The sequence below is a fragment of the Anastrepha ludens genome, chromosome 5, assembly GCF_028408465.1.
Source record: "Anastrepha ludens isolate Willacy chromosome 5, idAnaLude1.1, whole genome shotgun sequence".
Lineage (NCBI taxonomy): Eukaryota > Metazoa > Arthropoda > Insecta > Diptera > Tephritidae > Anastrepha > Anastrepha ludens.
Window position 1 is genome coordinate 72,649,157 of NC_071501.1, and position 19,871 is coordinate 72,669,027.

Below are 19,871 nucleotides of genomic sequence, written 5' to 3' on the forward strand. Positions count from 1 at the left end.
TCACAAAGTAACATATCGTATTTATTGTGACACTTAATGATAACTTTGATAAAGAAAACGTCTCCAATAGGGTTCCAAGTAGCACAGTGAGTCCAAAAAGTTGTGTAACAGTGAACTTTTTTGCAATATTCGCCATGTTTTTCACGCCAATTTTTTCCTTAATTTTGTATTAAAATAAAAGAAAAGCAATATATTTTGAAGTTTCAAACTTTATATAAGATATAAAAAAATTTTAAATTTTCAACAAAAAACGAAAAGTTAAACTTTTTGTTTCTGGTATGCAGTTTTATATCCCATTTTATAGCCCGAGATGTAAATTTGATTTTTAATATTTTTTTTTTTTTTTTTTTGCTCTTGTACAAATTCTTCGCTTGAAGGGAAGGAATTGTAGAGACTATCAGCATAAAATTTTAAAATTAAAAAGCAACGAAAATTTTGAGCAAACAGAAACTTGCACTTTGTTGCAGTAGAATTAAGAGAGATACGAAATTGAGTAAACACTTCGAAATTCTAATGAATATTCAGACAAATTTTCGGTTAACTGGACAAAGCTTATTTTTTTATAATTTTTTCCTTGTTTTTTATTTTGTTTTTGCTATTTTGTTATTTTATATATTTTATTTGTTATTTTTAGTATTTTTATATAAACTATATTTGCATACAAAATTAATGGAAAAATGTGTCATAAAAACATTTTGGACAACGAAAATTTGAAGCAAACAGAAACTTGCTCTTTGCTGCAGTAGAATTAAATGAGATAGGAAATTGCATTCCAGAAAAAGTATTAAATACAGTAAACATTTGAAAATTTAATTTTTCGTTTTGATTGCTGGACAAAGTTTATATTTTATTTCGTTTTGTTTTTGTTATTTTTCTTTTTTCAATTTTATTTTTTTTATTTTATTTTATTTTATTTTATTTTTTTGTTAATTTTTGTATATGTTTTTTTGTTATGTTTTTATATTTTTTTTATTTTATAAACTATATTTTCATACAAAATTAACGAAAAAAACTTTATCGTAAAAACATTTCGCATATTGTGCAAAAAGTCACTGTGCCTAAACTTTTTTGACTGATTTTTGTGTGCCAGCTCATTTGAAGTGTAAATAGAACTCAATCGAACATTTATTAACACGCCGCTTTCAGTATTTAACAAAATTAAAAAATTCTTTAAATTTATTATTTACATACTCATGAATATTACAAAATTCTGATAATAACACCTTCTCCTTCTACACACCTTCTCCCCCACAGCGAGGTCGGTCGTCTGACATGCCCGCTTTGCACTCAACGCAACTGGCAACAGATCGACAATGATCTATGGCGTCTCGAACAGTGGTTACAATTTGCCGAAGGCACGCAAAAGGCACAAACCACACCGCCCTCGAACATTGAACTGCTCGAGGATGTCGTACAAGATCATCGTGAATTCCTACTCGATCTCGAAAGTCACAAATCGATTGTGATGAGTTTGAATGTTGTCGGCGATCATTTGGCTACACACACCTTGGACACAGAAAAGGCGCGTCAATTGCGCGATCGTCTTGCAGCCGATAACGAACGCTGGAATTCAGTTTGTATAACAGCTACCAAATGGCAGGGTCTCTTACAGACCGCTCTTATGGGTAACAGCGAGTTCCATCAGATAATCGATGAGTTGTGTGCTTGGCTGCAACAAACCGAACAGAATATTAAATCTTCGGAACCGGTCGATTTGACTGAGGAACGTAGCGTTTTGGAGGCGAAATTCTGCAAATTCAAAGAGTTGCGCTCCGAGCTGGAACGCTGCGAGCCACGTGTGATGAGTTTACAAGATGCGGCTGATCAACTGTTGAAAACCGTAGACGAGGCGAATGCTGAATCAACGCACACCTATGCAAGGTAAGCGGGCGTATGGGCCAAGCCGCAGGGCGGAACGATTAAAGTAGGGGGTTGTTCGAAACAAAAGTTGTGTAAGAAATTGTGATACGTTTGAAAGTGAGCATAAAAAAGTAGTTGTGAGCAAGATATGTATGTATATGTACTCATACGTATATATATATACATATATATATATATATATGTAAAAAAGAGAATACAATTATTGAAAAAAGGAAGAAGAGTAAAGGGAGCAAGTAACATAATGCAAAGTAACTCAAGAAGTTTGCTAAGAATGGGCTGCGATGAAAAACATTACTTTCCTAAAGTAGTTTGGCAGTAGTGAAGTTTCTTTATATGTTACTTTGTAGAAATTTGTAAACTAAAAACAACAAATTCAATTTATTTTACTCAATGTAGTCCTTTTAGTGTAGCAAGCTGTACACAATTTTCGTTTGTAAGCGTTTTGTTTTATCCAAACAAGTACTCTATTAATTTAAGTTGTTTGTTAACTTTTAAAACACATCCCTCATCGTGTCTTAGTGCTTTGTTTGACCAAAAAAAAATGTATATGAAATTTTACTAACACTTAATGTAGTTTTCGGCTTTATTTCTAGCTTAACTATCCTAAAAGTTCTTAATAAGAAATATGTTATTACTATCGGGTGTTTTTTTTAGCTGCATGAGAACTATCGATAACGATAACTATGATTTGATAACTGAGAATGGCAAACAGTGTTGACGTTTCTTTTCGATAAGGTTAGGAAAGTCATCATGAATCGTTAAATGTCAGATCAACGCTTCCAAATTGCGGAAATTTATTTTGAAAAACAAAAATAATAATAATAGAAAATAAATAAATCTCTTCGCGAAGTTCATAGAACGAAATGTTGAAGAAGGCACCGAAATGTCGATTCGTCGTCTTTCTCAACTTGTTGGCTTTTGTCCTTCGACTAGGTAAAACATTTTACGCAAGAATCTTGGCTTATGTGCCTATAAAATATAGTTCATGCAAGAATTGAAGCCGAATGACCATCGTTTGCGTCGCATTTTTGCTGATTGGTTTCAGTTAGATTTATTATTCAGATTTATTGTAAAAAGTAGTCCAAAATTGGACTGGTCGAATGAACCATTTAGCTTGTGGCCGTGGCGGACATATACCGGATATGATATTAAAAAAATAAATGCCATGAATCTATCTATCAGATAAAAAAAAAAAAACTCATTCCAACAATATTTCGGTTTTGTATTAACATTTTAAGTTCTCAAGCTCTTAAAAAACCCCCTCTATATAATGTTTCAATACAATTAACTCTAGTGTACACACACATTTAGGGACTCACAAGTTGTCATAAATAGTTATGACGTCATAAAACCATAAAATTTCTTATAAAATTACATACTTAGTTCAAAATCTTCGTTGTAGACTTGCAAAAACGGGAACTAAAAAATACAACTCTGAGTGCTAGTTATGTGCTCGAAGCGTTTTAACGGCTCAGCTGATTTCACTGCTTCTAGCTCTGCTGGCGTAGCTTACTAGGCGCCAAGCAAGGTGGATTTATTATAGGTGACAGCATTCACCCAGCTGAATTTTTCGCCGTAGGTATGGCTTACGTCAAAATGATAGGCTTTGTTTGTATGTATTGGTATGTTTACATTCGTATGTTTACATTTGCGATTGTACGTTGACGTGATGCTTGGACCAAACGCAACAACAAATACATGCAGGGTTTTACTTATATGTGGTTGCTGTCACCTATAATAAATTCGCCTTGGCGCCAAGTTAGCCTCTTTGCTTTCGCGTGAAGTAACGCAAATAATTAAAAAAAAGAAAACAACAACAAAAGTGTGCTTCTATGCTACGTACTGCGAAAAGTTCTGGTGCTGGCTTAAGGGGTTAGGGGTAGTCAGAGGCCCGAAAAAATGATGATTTTCACGAATTTTTTTTTGCTACTTAATTAATTTATTTAACAAAAATAAAAACATAGCATAAAAACATCATATTTTAACTTGACTTCACCAAAATTTCAAAAAAAAAAATTAATAATTGCAAAAGTTATCGCTGTTTGTGTGAAGCCCGTTTCTCCAGAAGTCCCTTGCGGTGAACATCACAAGTCCTTGCAGATTCATCTAAAACCAATCGGATGAGAAAAATTATTTTTATTGATAGATAATCTCGAGCCGGATCGAAGCTTGTTTTTTTTTCAAAATGAACAAAATGGCGGCCTCAGGAAATACTTTTCAGATTTTCGGGAAAAACCCAACAGTTAATTGTTAAAAAAAAATCGAAATTTTTGAAAAAAAAAAAATCCTTCGATCAGGCACAAGTTTTTTATGTTTTTCAAAAGCTGTATAAATTTTATTGAAATCTACGTAGGGGTTTTTAAGTTACAGTGTTCACCAGTTTGAAAAACATAGTTTTGAGAAAAACGCATTTAAGGTTTTGCTATCGGCTCCGGAGCGGCCGAGCGCCCTTTGTTAATTGTTGAATAACTTGAAAAGTATTTGTCGGATTCACTTCAAATTTTTACACAATATTTTTAAAACATTATACTTTAAGAAAATGCAAAAAAAAAATCGATTTTTTGAAAATTCTGACTACCCCTAACCCCTTAACTTAGAAGCCGATTTAGTCTAACAAATTTTAAGGCATGATTTTTTAAGACTTTACGTTGTGACTACTCGTATTAGCCAGGCGGCCAAAAAGATGTTCTTAAAAACATATTTCCAGCGCTTAAAAATGTGATATAAAATGTTTTTAAAATCCTTGTAAGCCTCAAGATATGCTTTTAAATTTCATATACAGACCGATAGCCCCAGCTGCTAGTTGCCTTACTGCTGTAATGCAATTATTTATAATTATATTTTATATAAATAAATAAATTTCATATACCGGGACTTATTGAGAAGATTTGACGATTGATTCGTTTCTTACAATTTTTATAATGAAAATATGGTTATTTCTCCTTCAAAACCCACATAAATTGAAATAATGTAGCTATGATATTTTGCACTGAACGCAAAACAAAATAAATTCTAATATAACTCATATTTAAATAGACTTTGCGTTTAACAGGCTTTCTCACCTTGTTTTAAAATATTTTAATAGCATCCAAATATTTAATTTTTATATTTTTGTTTCTTTGAGCTGAAGGCTGATTTAACAATAAAATAAATTCAATTTTTGCGTTATATTCTATTTGTTGATATTTTGACCTCACTTAGAAGTCATCGTCAGATACTCTTGGCTGTGGCGGCTCGATTCAGACAGAATTTTCAAGCACAAATTTTCGTTCACAAAGAGTCTTTTATTTTTACAAGGAAGTCTTCAGTCATTCAAACTGCTTTTACGACTATTTAACTTTATTAAAAGTTTTCTTATTTTTCAAGAAAGAATACATTTTCTTTCCCGGCATTGAAACTTTCATGTTCATAAGGCAACTTTTATTTTCACAAAGAAGCTTTCAGTTATGAAAGCTGCTTTTAGTTAACTTTATCAAAAGCTTTCTTATTTTTCAAGAAAGTACATATATTTTTAATTTCAAGCGATTTAGCTTCCTGAAACGGACTTTTAGTTGTGAAATGTGCGTTTATTAAAATTCAAAACCCTTTATTAATACACATTGAAACTTGAACAAAAACTGTTTTGTTAAAAGATTTTTGTCATGGCTTTATTCTCCAAAACATCTCCTCTCCGCAAGTGCATAAATGGGAAATAACAAAGAAAAAACTAGAATGTTTATTATTTCATGTATTTTAAAACCATATTTTATTAATCTTAGAATATACATCGCTATAATATGCTACAACTATGTATGTACACCTCATTAAAGCATACAGGGTTAGTATTAAGACCTCTCGGAAGTAGCGCAAAATTAATCATTGTTGAATAACTTTTTTCCTAAATAAAAAAAATTATTTTGAGTATGGAAATCTTTATGTTGGTCTTTACAAGCTCCATTGCCGGCCTGTTTGCATACTGCAGCTGTCCAGTTCACAAGTGTGAACCATCTTAAAAAAATTGTAAATTTTCCTATAGGGTGATTAATTTTGCGCCACCTAGTATTTTCTTACAAATATTCAGCAAAGTGTGTTGGAGTGCAAACATATGCAAAATAAAGCAGTTTAAAATTAAATTTTTAAAATTTTTGGAACTTAGTTTTTTCTTAGAAGACGAAAATAATAAAAAAGAAAAAAAAATAAGCGAATAAAAATCTTAAATTAACTTTCAAAAGTCGACAAAATAAATTATTCGATGCTGAAAATCTTTGTAAAAAGATATTTAAAGTTATTTATATTTTATATTCATTTCAATCTGTGGACTTTGTACAAAACAACTTACAATTATTCGATTTGAGCAGGTTTTGATTTCATGAACTTCAATAACTCTTAATCATTTATTAAAAATTTAATTAAAATAATTTTTTTGTTTGTTTTTAATGGAGCTTTAAAATACAGTTTTAAGTGAATTTTATAAAATTTTCGCCAAAATTTACTGCTTAATAGTCAAAAATTTCAGAGTTTTTAATTCGAAACTTTTTAAATGGAGTTTGAAAATGCAGTTATGAATAAATTACATAAAAGTTTCCCAAAAATGTACTGCTTAACAGCCAAAAAGAGTTGAAAGTTGTTTAATTCAAAGTCCACAAAATCTATTTCCTGCTTCTTATATTTGCATTACTTTTGAGCTTTTACAGCTTCTATTTCCATTGCACTCGGAGTTTAGAAATTTTCAAAAAAAAATTAATATAATTGCACAATTAGTTGCTCAAAGCTTGTTTAAATCATAAAAAATTTGAGTCAAAAACTGTCTTCATATCTTGTCAGTATATTCTTAATCACACACACATATTTATATACATACATATATTTATAACTGGTATATAACTCAACCTATTTTACACACTTACATACATAGCTTTTGCCATTCCATTTTAATATTTACTCTATTATTTACCGTATTACTCTTTGATTCTCTTTACCTTATATATTTTTGTTAAAAAGAAAATACTATATATTTTTTGCTTAACAAAAACACCAAATTTTCCGAAGCAAAATTGGAATGAACGCTTTCTTGTTGTTCTTGTTGGCGTTCTTTTGGTTGCGTATTTGGTTTTTTGCACTTTTTTGTTTAAACTCGAAACTTTTCGTCCGCCCATTCTAACACTTCATCCAATTGAATATCTCCTAAGTTCACTAACATTCGCATTAAATCGAAGAACCCTTTCCAGATTGACTGATCTGCGGCTGCGTTTGCAATCATTGCGACGCATCTCCGGCATCTATATTGTGAAGTTGGGCGCTGTGCTGGGCTATGATGGCGACAATTTGGGCGTGTCGCTGCATATGCTGTCGAATGAGGTAAGCTAAATGGGATGGGAAAAGAAAAATCAAATGAAATTTCTTCTAATTTAATGTGTGGGAAACAATTTATTTTTAAATTAAAAAATTTTAATCAAAAATGTGATTTTTTCTTAAGCACCTGTGACCAAATTGGATTCTAAATTAAAAAAAAAAAATTTAAAAAAAAAAATTCAAAGTTTATTAAAATTGATTTCATAGTAAATAAAAAAAAAATTTTGAAACTTAAAAAATATCTACTATAAAATTTAGTTAAAGAGATGCTTATAAAAATAGTGATTAGTCGTCTTTGATATTTAATTTTTTTACTAATATACATGTATTCGTTTGATATTAATTTATTTGTTTTATTTTTCATTTCCATTTTTTCGTTTTGTGATTTTATTGCAATACAGCTTTTGGATCAAACTACATTACCCTCTACATCTTCTTCTATGCAGGCCGCCGCACCGTACACTGATAATGCAAAGTAAATATTATTAGATTGTAAAAATAGTTTTTATAAGTTTTTAGAAGCATTTTATTCTTTCTAAACATTTTTTCTTAAACATTACTTTCACTTTAGTTGAAATAGTGGCCTAAGAGTTTATCATTTCAATCGAATTTATTAGTAGCAGATTTATCAGTGCATGTCTCAATTATTTACAAGTATTTTTGAAATAGCAAAGTCGTTGGAGCCACGTCAACTGGCCGGCCATCTCATAATTTATTCGTTTCTTAGTTCTACATATAAGTTCTCGTTATTATTGTATTTTACTTTTGTGTGCGTTTTTGATGATTAGTACATGCACAGCTGCACCCTACGTTCATTTGCTTGCGTGCCACTAGACGCAGGGCTAAGTGATAAAAAATCTTGATGTCGAATTGTGAAGAACAATGAGTGTGTAACGGATTTTTTCAATGGGGACAATTTTGTAATAAATTGTTTTTTTTTTGCTTTTTTTTAATCAGGCAACGTCGACATTCCAGGTTTTCTTTGCGTTCGATTTTGGCAAAAAAGCTGAAAACAGTTCAAATTGCAAACAGTTCACCGATTGCTGCCAGATGAACTTATTCCCACACTCTGTTGAGCCGCGTGCAAAAGATGCTTTAGTGCAGATTACGATCGCTGAAATCAATTGTTAACTTGCTTTGAGTACCGTCCCATGACACTCATTTTATAGTCTATCAATCTCGTTCACTATCGCGCGCTTTTGCTTGACAAACCAGCCAGTAGTCTGAAGATCGTGCAGAAATATATAAATACATAAAAAACTATTGATATAAATAATAGAATATTTAAGGTGGCGCAAAATTAGTCATCCACTTTTGTTTTGAATAACTTTTTACTATGTAAGAAAAAAATGATCTCGAGTGATGGAAATCCTTATTTTGTCCATTAAGCGCTCCAGTGCTTGTCTGTTTGTATACCGCAGCTCTTTAGTTCACAAGTGTGAAATATGATTGACGTAGGACGCCTTTTGCGAAAATTATAAATCTTCTGATATGGTGATGAATTTTGCACCATCTGATAGAATGATGAAAATAGTTTTTCTTGCAGTAATCGTCCACTACAGGTAATAGTAAAGCTTATAAAAGTATAAGTGATCCGAAAATGGCTTAAAATTTTAGGAAGAGTAAAAGGAATACAAAATAAATATATTAACAATAAATAAAATTAAAAAAGAAAAATAAACCGATGATGATTTTCATGACAATTTTCAGATGAAAAAATAAAAGGATAAAAAATGAAATAAAAAATTAATTAAAAATAAAAAAAAAACAAATTAAAAATAAAAAAAAAAAACAAATTAAAAATAAAAATAAAACTATAAAAAAATAAATAAAACATAAGATGGCAAAAGCGGCATGCATCTTTTGTTGTTTTTTAGAACATACGCCATTACATACGCATACAAAAAATAAATTAAAAATAAAAAAATAAAAAAAAACACTTAAATAAATATAAAAATAAATATATTTTTGAATAAATATAAAAATTAATTTCTTTTAAATAAATATAAAAATTAATTTTTTTTAAATAAATATAAAAATTAATTTTTTTGAAATAAATATAAAAATAAATATTTTTTTTAAATATAAAAATTATTTTTTTTTTAAACAAATATAAAAATAAATATTAAAAAATATATATAAGTAAATATTTAAAAAATATATTTAAAAATTAATATTTTATTAATTAAATGTAAAAGTAAATATTTTTTGTTTTACATTTTTTTAAATGGGAAAAACTTTCGGTGCCCCTATAAGAATAGTTAAATTTATTTTTTGTTCAATAAAGCATAGGGTTTGACTTTTTAGACATTTTTATTTAATTTTCAGACACATTTGTGAAGGCAAATTAAAAGACGAGGTTAAATAAACGATGTGTAAACATTTTATATGTATGAAATTTACGAAAAGTGCATTATTTCCATGAGAATTCAATGACCATTTTCAAGGTGTTGACCACACGGGCAAATATTAAATAAAAAAATTACCACAAATCAGCATAGAGTGGGAGTCCAGCATACAATGGAAGCACTTAATGAGTATTAGTAAGACCGCATTTGTACGGCTAAACATCTGATGCTTGAACTCGTTACTTGTGATGTACAAGCTCTGTCAACACCGTTTGTTTTCTTGCTCTTCTCAATGTTGTTGTTGACTTTAGACTAGAAACTAACAATTGCAAGATGTGTAAACACGACGAGCAACACCAAAGGAGAATTCGCAATGTTGAAGCAACAAAAATCTCCCTGTATGAACGAGGTCTAATGAAACTCTTTTTAAAAAGAGTTGGCAGCCTTGAAAATAGTGAATCATATCAATTTTATGATTTTTTTTAGCCAGCGGCGACTCTTCCTCGATAACTTTAGGCATCTTCTTTTCGCCAAACGTTAACAGGTGGCGAATAGGTGAAGCAACTGGTATAAATGGACAACAAATTGGCAACGCTGGAACAGAGCTGCCTTAAATTTCATGTGTTTGTAAAAATTGAGTTATACCAGTTTAATGAGGTATAAAACCGTACTCGTTAGCGACGAAACTTACTCAATAACTTTGTTGTTGCTTTCGCATGCAAATTTTTCTTCAAGTTAATCGAGCACAGAGATAGCGAGCGGGCAAATTGCGAATAGAAAAGGCCTTTTGTAGTTGCTTTCAGATGTAAATTTTTCATCAAGTTAACAGAGCCCAGAGATTGCGAGTGCATAAGTGGCGAATCGAAGGCGCCTATTGTAATATAAAAAGCAATAACTTTGTCATTGAGGATACAAATCAGGGTGAATCTTGTAAAGAAGGGAACCGGTAAATCAGCTGATTTGTTTTTCTTTCACCGTGTCCTTGTAGCTGCCAGCACAGAATGGAACAAGGCGAAATCCTGCATTGTTTTCGATTTTGCCAAAACTTTGCCGAGACAATCAAACGTACAAAATATTTTTGTTGGTCTAGTGTCACCACCTTGACGCAAATCTTCAAATTCAATTTTTTTACAAATCTTCAAAAAAAGTTTCAAATGTTATTTTGTTGCCTGAATTGCCCTATCGAATTATCTCATCCTTTAGCTCTTTAATTGTTGCTGGCTTATCGACGTACACCTTTTCTTTCAAATAACCCCAAAGAAAGAGGTCCAAAGGTGTCGTTAACGTTTAGGTGTGGTTCACATTCAACATCGGCCCTTGAAATGTAACCACCCTTTAGACAATCCAGCCCTGGTCATAGGTAGGTAGGTAGGTAGGTAGGGTGGTTGTCGTAAGACACACTTAGACCTTCGGCAGGTCCATTGTGATACCACTGGAGCTTCTCCTTACTCTACGTGTTCCCTTTCAAACCATCCGGTTGCTTTAATAAACGAGCAGAGCTTCGTTAGTTTTAGATGGGCTATATCCGCTACATCGGTTAGAAATGCTGTATCGAGGGTGCGCAGCCTTCTCCTAGCTAGGCTTTCACACTCACATAAAAGGTTTCCTCTTCTTCTGTATTTAGACAGCTTCTACAGAAATCGAAGTAAGGTAGTCCTAACCTTCTAGCGTGGCTGCCTATTAAACAATGACCTGTTAATACACCTATCATTTTTCTTATAGATTCCCTGTTGAATCTTAGCAAGATCTTCGATCGACCGCTGTTCCAGTTCGGCCATGTCTGTCTACTTAGTTCGCATGTTGTGAGGTTTTGCCAGATTGTATTTACCTTTTTGATGGTTTCCCTGTCTATAAGTAATTTAGAAGTGGCTATAGGCATGGGTATCAGCGCCATAGGTATGATGTGTAGTTTATTTTTTTAAATTGATCTTCAATTACCATATAAGAGATCGATATCAAGATTTTAGCACGCTTAGTTCAAATGCCTTCTTCTGAGCCTGTATTTCTATTTATTTCATACATTATAATTTTAGACTTAACATTTTTTTTATTACAAATTACTTGAATTACTATTAGCAAGAATTTTTTGTTAACACTTTCTATTTCTCTCTCTCTCTTTCTCCCTCTAACGTATAGCGGCACCACCGGCATCGCTGCCGATGCTGTCGATGGCGATGCCATCAACACCACCGTACTTGCGCGCGGTGCGCGCTTCCTCGGACGGGTTGCACGTGCCTCGTTGCCCATACAAGCGCTCATGTTGCTATTGTTGGGTGTTGCCACGCTTGTGCCCCACGGTGAAGACTATACCTGCATGTTCTCAAATTCGTTTGCGCGTAGCTTAGAGCCGATGTTGACATACCCGAATGGACCGCCACCAACATAGTAGTGGGTGGTTGAAGGAAACGACAACAAATACAAATACAAAAACAAAAACACTGGACAATTAACTAAAAGTTAAAACGAACAAACACAGTAGTATATAAGAAAAAAGAAAAACGAATAAGAAGAAAAATTAAATTTGTATATGAAAACGAGCTATGTATGTAAAAAGAAATATGTCTGTGTACTAGTAAGTAATGGGTCTGCGGCAAACCAGTTGCAGTTGCAGATAAAGTAAAAACAAAAAGCTAAGAAAAAAGTCGCAGTAGTTGTACGCTTGCGTAAAATTGTAAAGAGTTGATGTTAGTGATGAAATTGTATTAGAAACGAAATAAGCGAAAAGTATTGTATAACCTGCATACACACATACACACACATATGCCTTGCTTGTAATTGTACAATAATTTGAGAAGAAATATTCATTTGTATAGAACTTTCAATTGTACTTAGTGCATTTTGTAAAATTGATAGGCGCGTGTGCACTTGCCGGTGTTTCCTCAGTAGTTGTGTACATTTGATAGACATTAGATAGCGCTTTGGAATATTTGAAGAAACGAAAACAGAAACAAAACAAAACAAATATTAGGAAAAACAATGTTTATGAAACCATTAAACAAATAACGAAAAATCTTAATAATTAAATATGAAAAGAAGAGGGCAAAGTGAGTGCTCCAGTGAACTGCTCTGGAGGCACTCAAAGCGATGCTTGAAAATCGGTTTACTCATTCAATACCCACACATACATAAATGAACGATATGTATGAGAGCGAAAGGAAAACGTAAAAAGTATCAACGTACTTTATGTGACAATTTAGCGAGTAAGAACAAAAAAGCAAAAAACAAAAACAAAAAAAAAAACAAAATACGAACGCACATATATACGAAAAATTATAGCAAAACAAATAAATTTTTGATATTTTCAGTACACGAACAAGAGAATTAATGAAAGTAGTTATTACACAGCTGGCAACACATTTTTGTGCTCTGCCATTTGCTGAGCGAATTTCGTGGAACATTTTTGCTTAGCGCATTGCATAGCACAAAAAAGGGAAATAAAAGCAGCAAAATATACCAACAAGCGGCAACAAATACATGTAGAAAACCGAAATCCTTACGCATGCAAGAACCATCAAAAAAACAAAACTCTCCAAAAACCAAAATTTTCGAAAAGCCACAGCCACATAAAGAAAATTCAACGAACGTTTTTTTTATTAAAACGTAAATTTCATGACCCAATAAATTGAAAAATGCGAATTGCTCATATTTTTACGTGACCTCATCTCCCAAATTTAGGGGTTGCGTTAAAAATCAGTGCATTTGCGCATTTTACACAAAAAATGCCACTGTTGCGTTGCCATTTTGAACAGACACACACGCACACAAATCTCTCCAATGTTGTTTGTTGTTTTTCAAAATGGCCTACCGCAACGTTGGCTCACCACGTACTGAGTAACGAAAAATTTCGCAAATCCAAAACATTCCCAAACAGGCATTACCATAGTTGTTTCTTCTTCATTTTGGAACGAGAAGCTTAATTTATTTTCTCTAAGAAAAGTAGTAATAGTTGCAAAAAACGTCTCGATGTCGTCGCTGTTGGTAATTTCACTTTGCTGTATATTTTCTTTTGTTGTTGTGCAGTTGTTGATAACTCATTCAAACGCAAAGTAGCAAGTGTCCTAAGCTGGTGCTAAACCAAAATTCATAAACAAAGTCCGTTTTGCAAACAAAGCAGCGGAATTATGCTGAAAAGCAACACGAACGATATGGAATTCATATTTTGGTTTAATTAAATGCAAAAAAGTTAAATGTGAAATTAAAGAAAATATTAAAAAAAAAAAATGAAGGAAAAAAGTTTTAAAAATATCGAAAATCTGCACATGCACTTTAGCGCATGTGTAACATTTTTGTTTTGCCAGAATCCATCCAATTTAGGTTCTACTATAAGCAAACCTTGTATGTATTCTATTTTTTTTTCTTTTATTTATTAAATGTTTGTTTTTTTCTTTTGAATAAATTTACGCTTCGTCTATGCTTTTTCTATGTGTACCTAAAACGCAATATGCAAAGTTATCGTTATAAACAACCACATATAACTAACTACAATTAAATCATTTCACTATGAATTTACATGCACACATACATATATATCGATGTGAAAAATTATGATATTATTGATAATTGTTTAATTGCTTATTGCTTTGTTACTTTTTTCATAGATTTATACACTCACACATGTAACAAATGTTTGCCTTTATTGTAAAAAAGAAAATGATTTTTTTAACGCTAAGTGACCGAAAGTGACCACTACTAAAAAACAAAGATAAAAACAAAAACGAAAAAACTACAAAATACACAAACTGAAAAATACTGAAAAAAAAAACGTTTGAAAGAAAAACGCAGTTTTGAGTTGTCAATTTTAAGGAAAAATCAAAATTACTATATAATTTTGCATTAAGCAGCAATTTTTTGTGAATTTTGTTTAGGTTAACTTATTTAAGTAATATTTGTTTTTCACTTACTCGTATCTATAAATGCATCTACATATGCATACGTACATATATTACACTTTTATTATTATTATTACTATTATGTTATGAATATATCACCTTTGCAAAAATATAAAAATAAAATTTAAAAAATATTAATAATGGTTTATATATTAAATGCCGTGTGTTTTACTTGAAAATACTCGGGGGACCGAAAAGTGTTGTCGTTTCTGCGCATTGCAATGTTCTTTACCACCGTTTATGAGTTCATTGCGTAGTTGAAAATCGTGCCAGAAACATTTCAAAGTTAAAGTGACTTGTTTAGTTGGGAAAACTTAAATTTCGCCATTTTTACTGAGATACCAGATGAGATTCATATCCGCCATTGTATAGGGTGGGCCATGTAAAATTTGCTTTTTGAATCGGCTAAAAAAAAACTAATCAATATTTTTTCAAACTTTTTTTTTTTATTTTGAAGATTGAGCATTGTCATTTATGAATGAAAAACAATATCGTTCAAATGACTGCCACGACTGGATTTACAGTAGGGCATTCGATCAACCCAATTTTTAAGCACATTTTCGATTTTTTGGGCTCAAATTTCATGAATGGCTACTTCGATTTCGTGTTTTAAAGCATCAATCGTCTCTGGATGGTTCGCATAGCATTTGTTCTTAACGGCTCTCCACAAAAAATAGTCTAACGGGCTTAAATCACAGCTCCAAGGCGGCCGATTGATATCGGAATTCAAAAATGGTAGCCAAAAGTTCGAGTGTAACTATGGCAGTGTGACAAGTTGCATCGTCCTGTTAAAACCAAATGTCGTCCATGTCATCCTCTTCAATTTTTGGAAACAAAAACTCGGAAGAAGAAGAAGACTCACCACTTTGGAAATAGGTTTTCAATATTTCCCAATTTTGTTCAAACGTATAGCGTCTCATTTCGTAATGCCAAACCTCTAAGTAAATTATGAACACATTTGACATGCCATTTGTGTTACCATTCTCAAAAAAATAGGTGGTTCAAAAAGCAAACGCTATATGGCCCACCCTGTATGTTTTCGGAGTCCCACAAGGGTAGAAATGCAACAGTTGCTACTAAGAACATTTTCGATATTTGCCCAAGTGTCTTAGATGTTCGGAAATGCCAAAGGATGTTTAGTAAGTTCAGATCCGATAAATTCGATCTTCTTCGATCGACTAACATCGATCAGGAAAATAATCAGAACAACTTTAGACAATGGCGTGTTAGGGGCGAAAGTGGAAGCAAGTCGGTGTCGGACAATCGAGGAACTGTCAAATACTCCTAACCCAACTGGGTCGACCATCCACAAACATTTGCAACAAATTGGTGGAACAAACAACAGGTGTTTGAATTCCGCATAATCTGTCTGAAAAAAAGAAAACAGAGCTATCGGATTCACGGCATGCCACTTATTGCTTCAACTGTACAATATCTTTTTGTGAGTGCTTAATCACTGCAGGTGAAAATTGGGTCCTGTATGATAGTACGCAAAAGACGGAACCGCCAGGACTGTTAAGCCAAGTTTACGCCCGAAAAAGGCGCTTTGTGTGTTTGATGGCATATTCGTGGAATTGTCCATTTTCAAGTGTTGAAACCTGGGACCATTGTCAGCACAAAGCATAACAAAAGTAATAAAGGTCTTAAAAATATTAAATTTGGCAAAAAATAATAAATCCGTCGGACCGGAGGAAATTTCAGCTGAATTATATAAACTTGTAGATGAGAAAAATATAGGAATTACGTTTCAAATATTTAATAAAATTTATGATTATGGTGTGTATCCAAAGGCATGGCTGCAGTCGACCTTCGTAAAAAATCAGGAGCTAACAAATGCGTTAATTCCCGGCACATTAATTTAATGAGTCATGACTTGAAAATATTATATTTCTTAAAATCCTTCACAGACGTTTATTTACGAAATGTGAACAATCAATGGGCTGTAAGCAGTTTGGATTCAAACAAGCTATGGGAACGCGCGAAGCGTTGTTCAGCCTTCAGGCCTAATACAAACCTGTTAAGACGTCCACAAAGATGTTTCTATATGCTCTTTCACTATGAAAGGCTTTTCATAAATTACTGCACACAAAACTATTTCACCTTTTAAGGCCTGCCAAATGATCGTAAGGGACAGCTATTGGCAGAGCAGATAGGCGATGCAACATTCAGCACCGTAAACGACGATACTCCCACTAGGGAAGTGGGCAATTGCAGCAGCTCTCCTGACATCACAATTGCTGGCGCAGGTCTGATAAATAGCATAACCTGGCGACCTATGCTATCGCTTGCCCATTATAATCTCGACCGAGAAACCTGCCGACTTTGTATTCGCGGATCACCGGTCTTATCTAAATTTAAGGGGGTAGTATGGTTAATTCGGTGTAAAACAAGCATATTTTTCGAAATTTTTTTTGTCGACACAGTTGATTTATTCAAAATTTTAAAATTACTTCATTATAAAGTCATATTTAAAGAATATTGTGTGAAATTTTCATTGATTTTTATAAAGAAATGAGTTGGTGGCAGCGAATCTTCGCGGACGTCTCATAAAAAAGTTTTATTGCGGTGTCCCTCAGAACTCATTACTGGATCAACTAAAATCAAAAAACCAAATTGATTTCATCAGCTAATAAAGTTTCGCAGGTAACAACGTCGAATATTTTTTTTTTTTTTTTTTTTTAATTTTTTAAAGCGCTTTGAAGTCAAAACACCGTTTTTTCATAAAAAAAACTTGAAAACTTTGTTGTTTTAAAATATGACAAAATTAAAAAAAAAAGAAAACTCGACGTCATTACCTCGTGAATAAAGTAAAGAAACAAAAAAACCAAATTTGAAAAGAATCGGTGCAGTAGATATGAATCTACAGTGGACACCGACCGTAAAAAAGGCAAGTGTGAGAAAAACGCGTTTAAAGATTTTCGGCAGCGTGAAATCCGGTTGGAGAGGTAGATACTTAATCCTTTGTGTCTTTGTCAATTTTACTCTAATGCACTTCAAACTTTCACACAATAATCTTAAGATGTTATAGAATAATTAAAAAAAAAAAAAAAAAAGAAATGAAAAAAACAAAAATACCATACTACCCCCTTAAACAAAGCTAATTGGACTAGATTCGCGGAATTTACTGAAAACATCTTCGCCGCTCTCCCCATTCCCATCGATGTGCGCGCAGGCGAACGCGCATTCCGCAAGGTGATCACAGCCGCCGCGGCTCGCTTCATACCCACTGGAAGGATCCGGAACATACGTCCCAAATTCTCAGCTGAAGCAGTGATCTTCTACGCCAGGCCGATACCGGGGATCTTCGGATAAAGGATCTCAATTCGGCAACTGGTAACCCAATATAAGCGAACCAAATGGGAAGAGCATCTGAAGTCCTGCAACTTCACCTCTGGTGCGAGCAAGCTCTGGTCCATCGTAAGGTCTCTGTCGAACCCTACGAAGCATAACGACAAGGTGGATATCACCTTCTACGGTTGTACTTCGTCGGATCCGAAGCTACTTTAGCCGGCAGTTTATTCTGCATCCTCCGGCCAACAGATCCAAACGTAGTGCCACGAGACGGCTGCACAAACTGACATACAACAGTGAGCCACTTGCTTTCTCCAGCGATGAGGTTCAGAGGGCCATCAACCATACGAAACCATATGAAGCCATTAGCCCTGACGGGCTAAACATGCTGATACTGAAAAAGATGGGTCTATTGGGAGTAGAATACCTCACCAAGGTCCTCAATCTGTCTATGGCCAGTCTCATAATTCCTGATAAGTGGAAATTAGGGCGAGTGGTCCCAGACCTGAAACCTGGGAAACCCGCCAACCAAGGGGCGTCCTAGCGTACCGATAACTCTCCATCCCCAGTAGTGAAGACTCTTGAAGCCCTTCTACTCCCACTCTTTACGAAATACCTGACCCCAGCCTCACACCAGCATGGTTTCCGAAGTGTGCATAGCACCATCACGGCACTCACCGTCATTAACACCCAGGTAAACCGCGGACTTAACCAAAACCACCCCTGCGAGAGGTCCTAGTAGCGTTGGATCTAAAAAAGGCTTTTGATACAGTGAGCCACGCCACGCTACTAGATGACATTTTACAATTGATACTCCCGCCAGGGCTGAAGAGGTGGGCCGCGAACTACCTGAGTGTTCATCATTCGTCGGTGATATTTCAAGCCCAAACATCCAAACAGAGGAACATAAAGCAAGGAGTTCTGCAGGGTGGTGTCCTTTCACCCTTGCTTTTCAATTTCTTCCATATATCTCGAAACTCCTCCAGCCACCAGAGGGAGTCTCCCTGGTCTCCCACGCCGACGACTGCACGAGAATGGCGTCGGGCAATGACATTGATGGTCTATGCTCCAAGGTAAACGACTACGTCGCCTGCCTTTCTCGCTTCTTCACTGCAAGGAACTTACAACTTTCCCCCACTAAATCCACGGCGACTCTCTTCACCACCTGGACAAAGGAGGTTAAGCTGCAACTTAAGGTAAAAATCGATGACACACCAATTCTGACAGTTAGCAACCCCAAAATATTGGGAGTTACCTGTAACAGCTTGCTCTCCTTCTCAGCGCATACAACCGCTGTTGCAACTAAAGTACACAATAGCAACAAGGTCCCCAAGTCGCTTGCCGGTAGCACTTGGGGCAAAGACCAGGAAATGTTGCTGTCGACCTTCAAGGCAATAGGCCGGCCGGTTCTAAACTATGCTGCCCCTGTCTGGTCACCTGAAACCAGTGGACGAAGCTTCAGACCTGCCAGAATACTGCCATCAGGACCGCGACAGGATGTCTCCTGATGTCCCCAATTCATCACCTGCATGACGAGGCTCACATGCTTCCTGTAAAGGAGCATAACAAAATGCTCAGCCAGCAGTTTCTGCTAGGGTGTTACCGTAGACCCCCATTCATCTAACACCCCTCTCCCTCTGGACCAAACCTGTCGAAACAGCCAGTTTCCTGGGCCTACCTTTAGATGAGCTAGACGAAGACGACCGGTGATTACACTACACTGACAGGGCAAAGTTACTGCTACAACAACAACAACAACCTTTTAAGGCAAATGGACATTGATGAAAAAGATTATAAATAGAAAAGGCGCTATTTTGCAACACGATAATGCAATACCGCGCTGCGCAAGAACAACGCTGGTAAAAATTAATGGAATGGGGTGGGAGGTACCACCTCACCCACTGTACTCGTCAGACATTGCGCTATCGGATTTTCATTCCGTTCACTGCAACACTTATTTACAAACAAAAAATTTCAAAATTTACTTGATATGAAAAATGTCATCTCCAAATATTTTACTGAAAAGCCAACTGATTTTTATTGATCCGGCATTGGAAATTTGCACACTAAATGTCAGATGGACTAAAAAGAAAGAAAAAATTGTTTATTTGAATTTACTGTAAAATAAGTC

General features: G+C 34.2%; 1 protein-coding gene across 14 annotated transcripts in view; it reads left to right on the plus strand.

The window, feature by feature from the left end:
- Positions 1-12,805, plus strand: part of LOC128865064 (muscle-specific protein 300 kDa) — a 286,723-nt gene extending 273,918 nt beyond the window's left edge. For 12 of the 14 annotated variants that reach the window (XM_054104992.1, XM_054104990.1, XM_054104996.1 and 9 more), the window contains 4 exons: positions 1,255-1,881; positions 7,077-7,218; positions 7,614-7,687; positions 11,697-12,805. In XM_054104992.1, the coding sequence (XP_053960967.1) occupies positions 1,255-1,881; positions 7,077-7,218; positions 7,614-7,687; positions 11,697-11,946 (1,093 nt within the window). In that variant the 3' untranslated portion in view covers positions 11,947-12,805. The remainder of the gene's footprint in view (positions 1-1,254; positions 1,882-7,076; positions 7,219-7,613; positions 7,688-11,696) is intronic. The other 2 variants (XM_054104986.1, XM_054104988.1) reach the window with 1 other exon arrangement.
- The last annotated feature ends 7,066 nt before the right edge of the window (positions 12,806-19,871 follow it).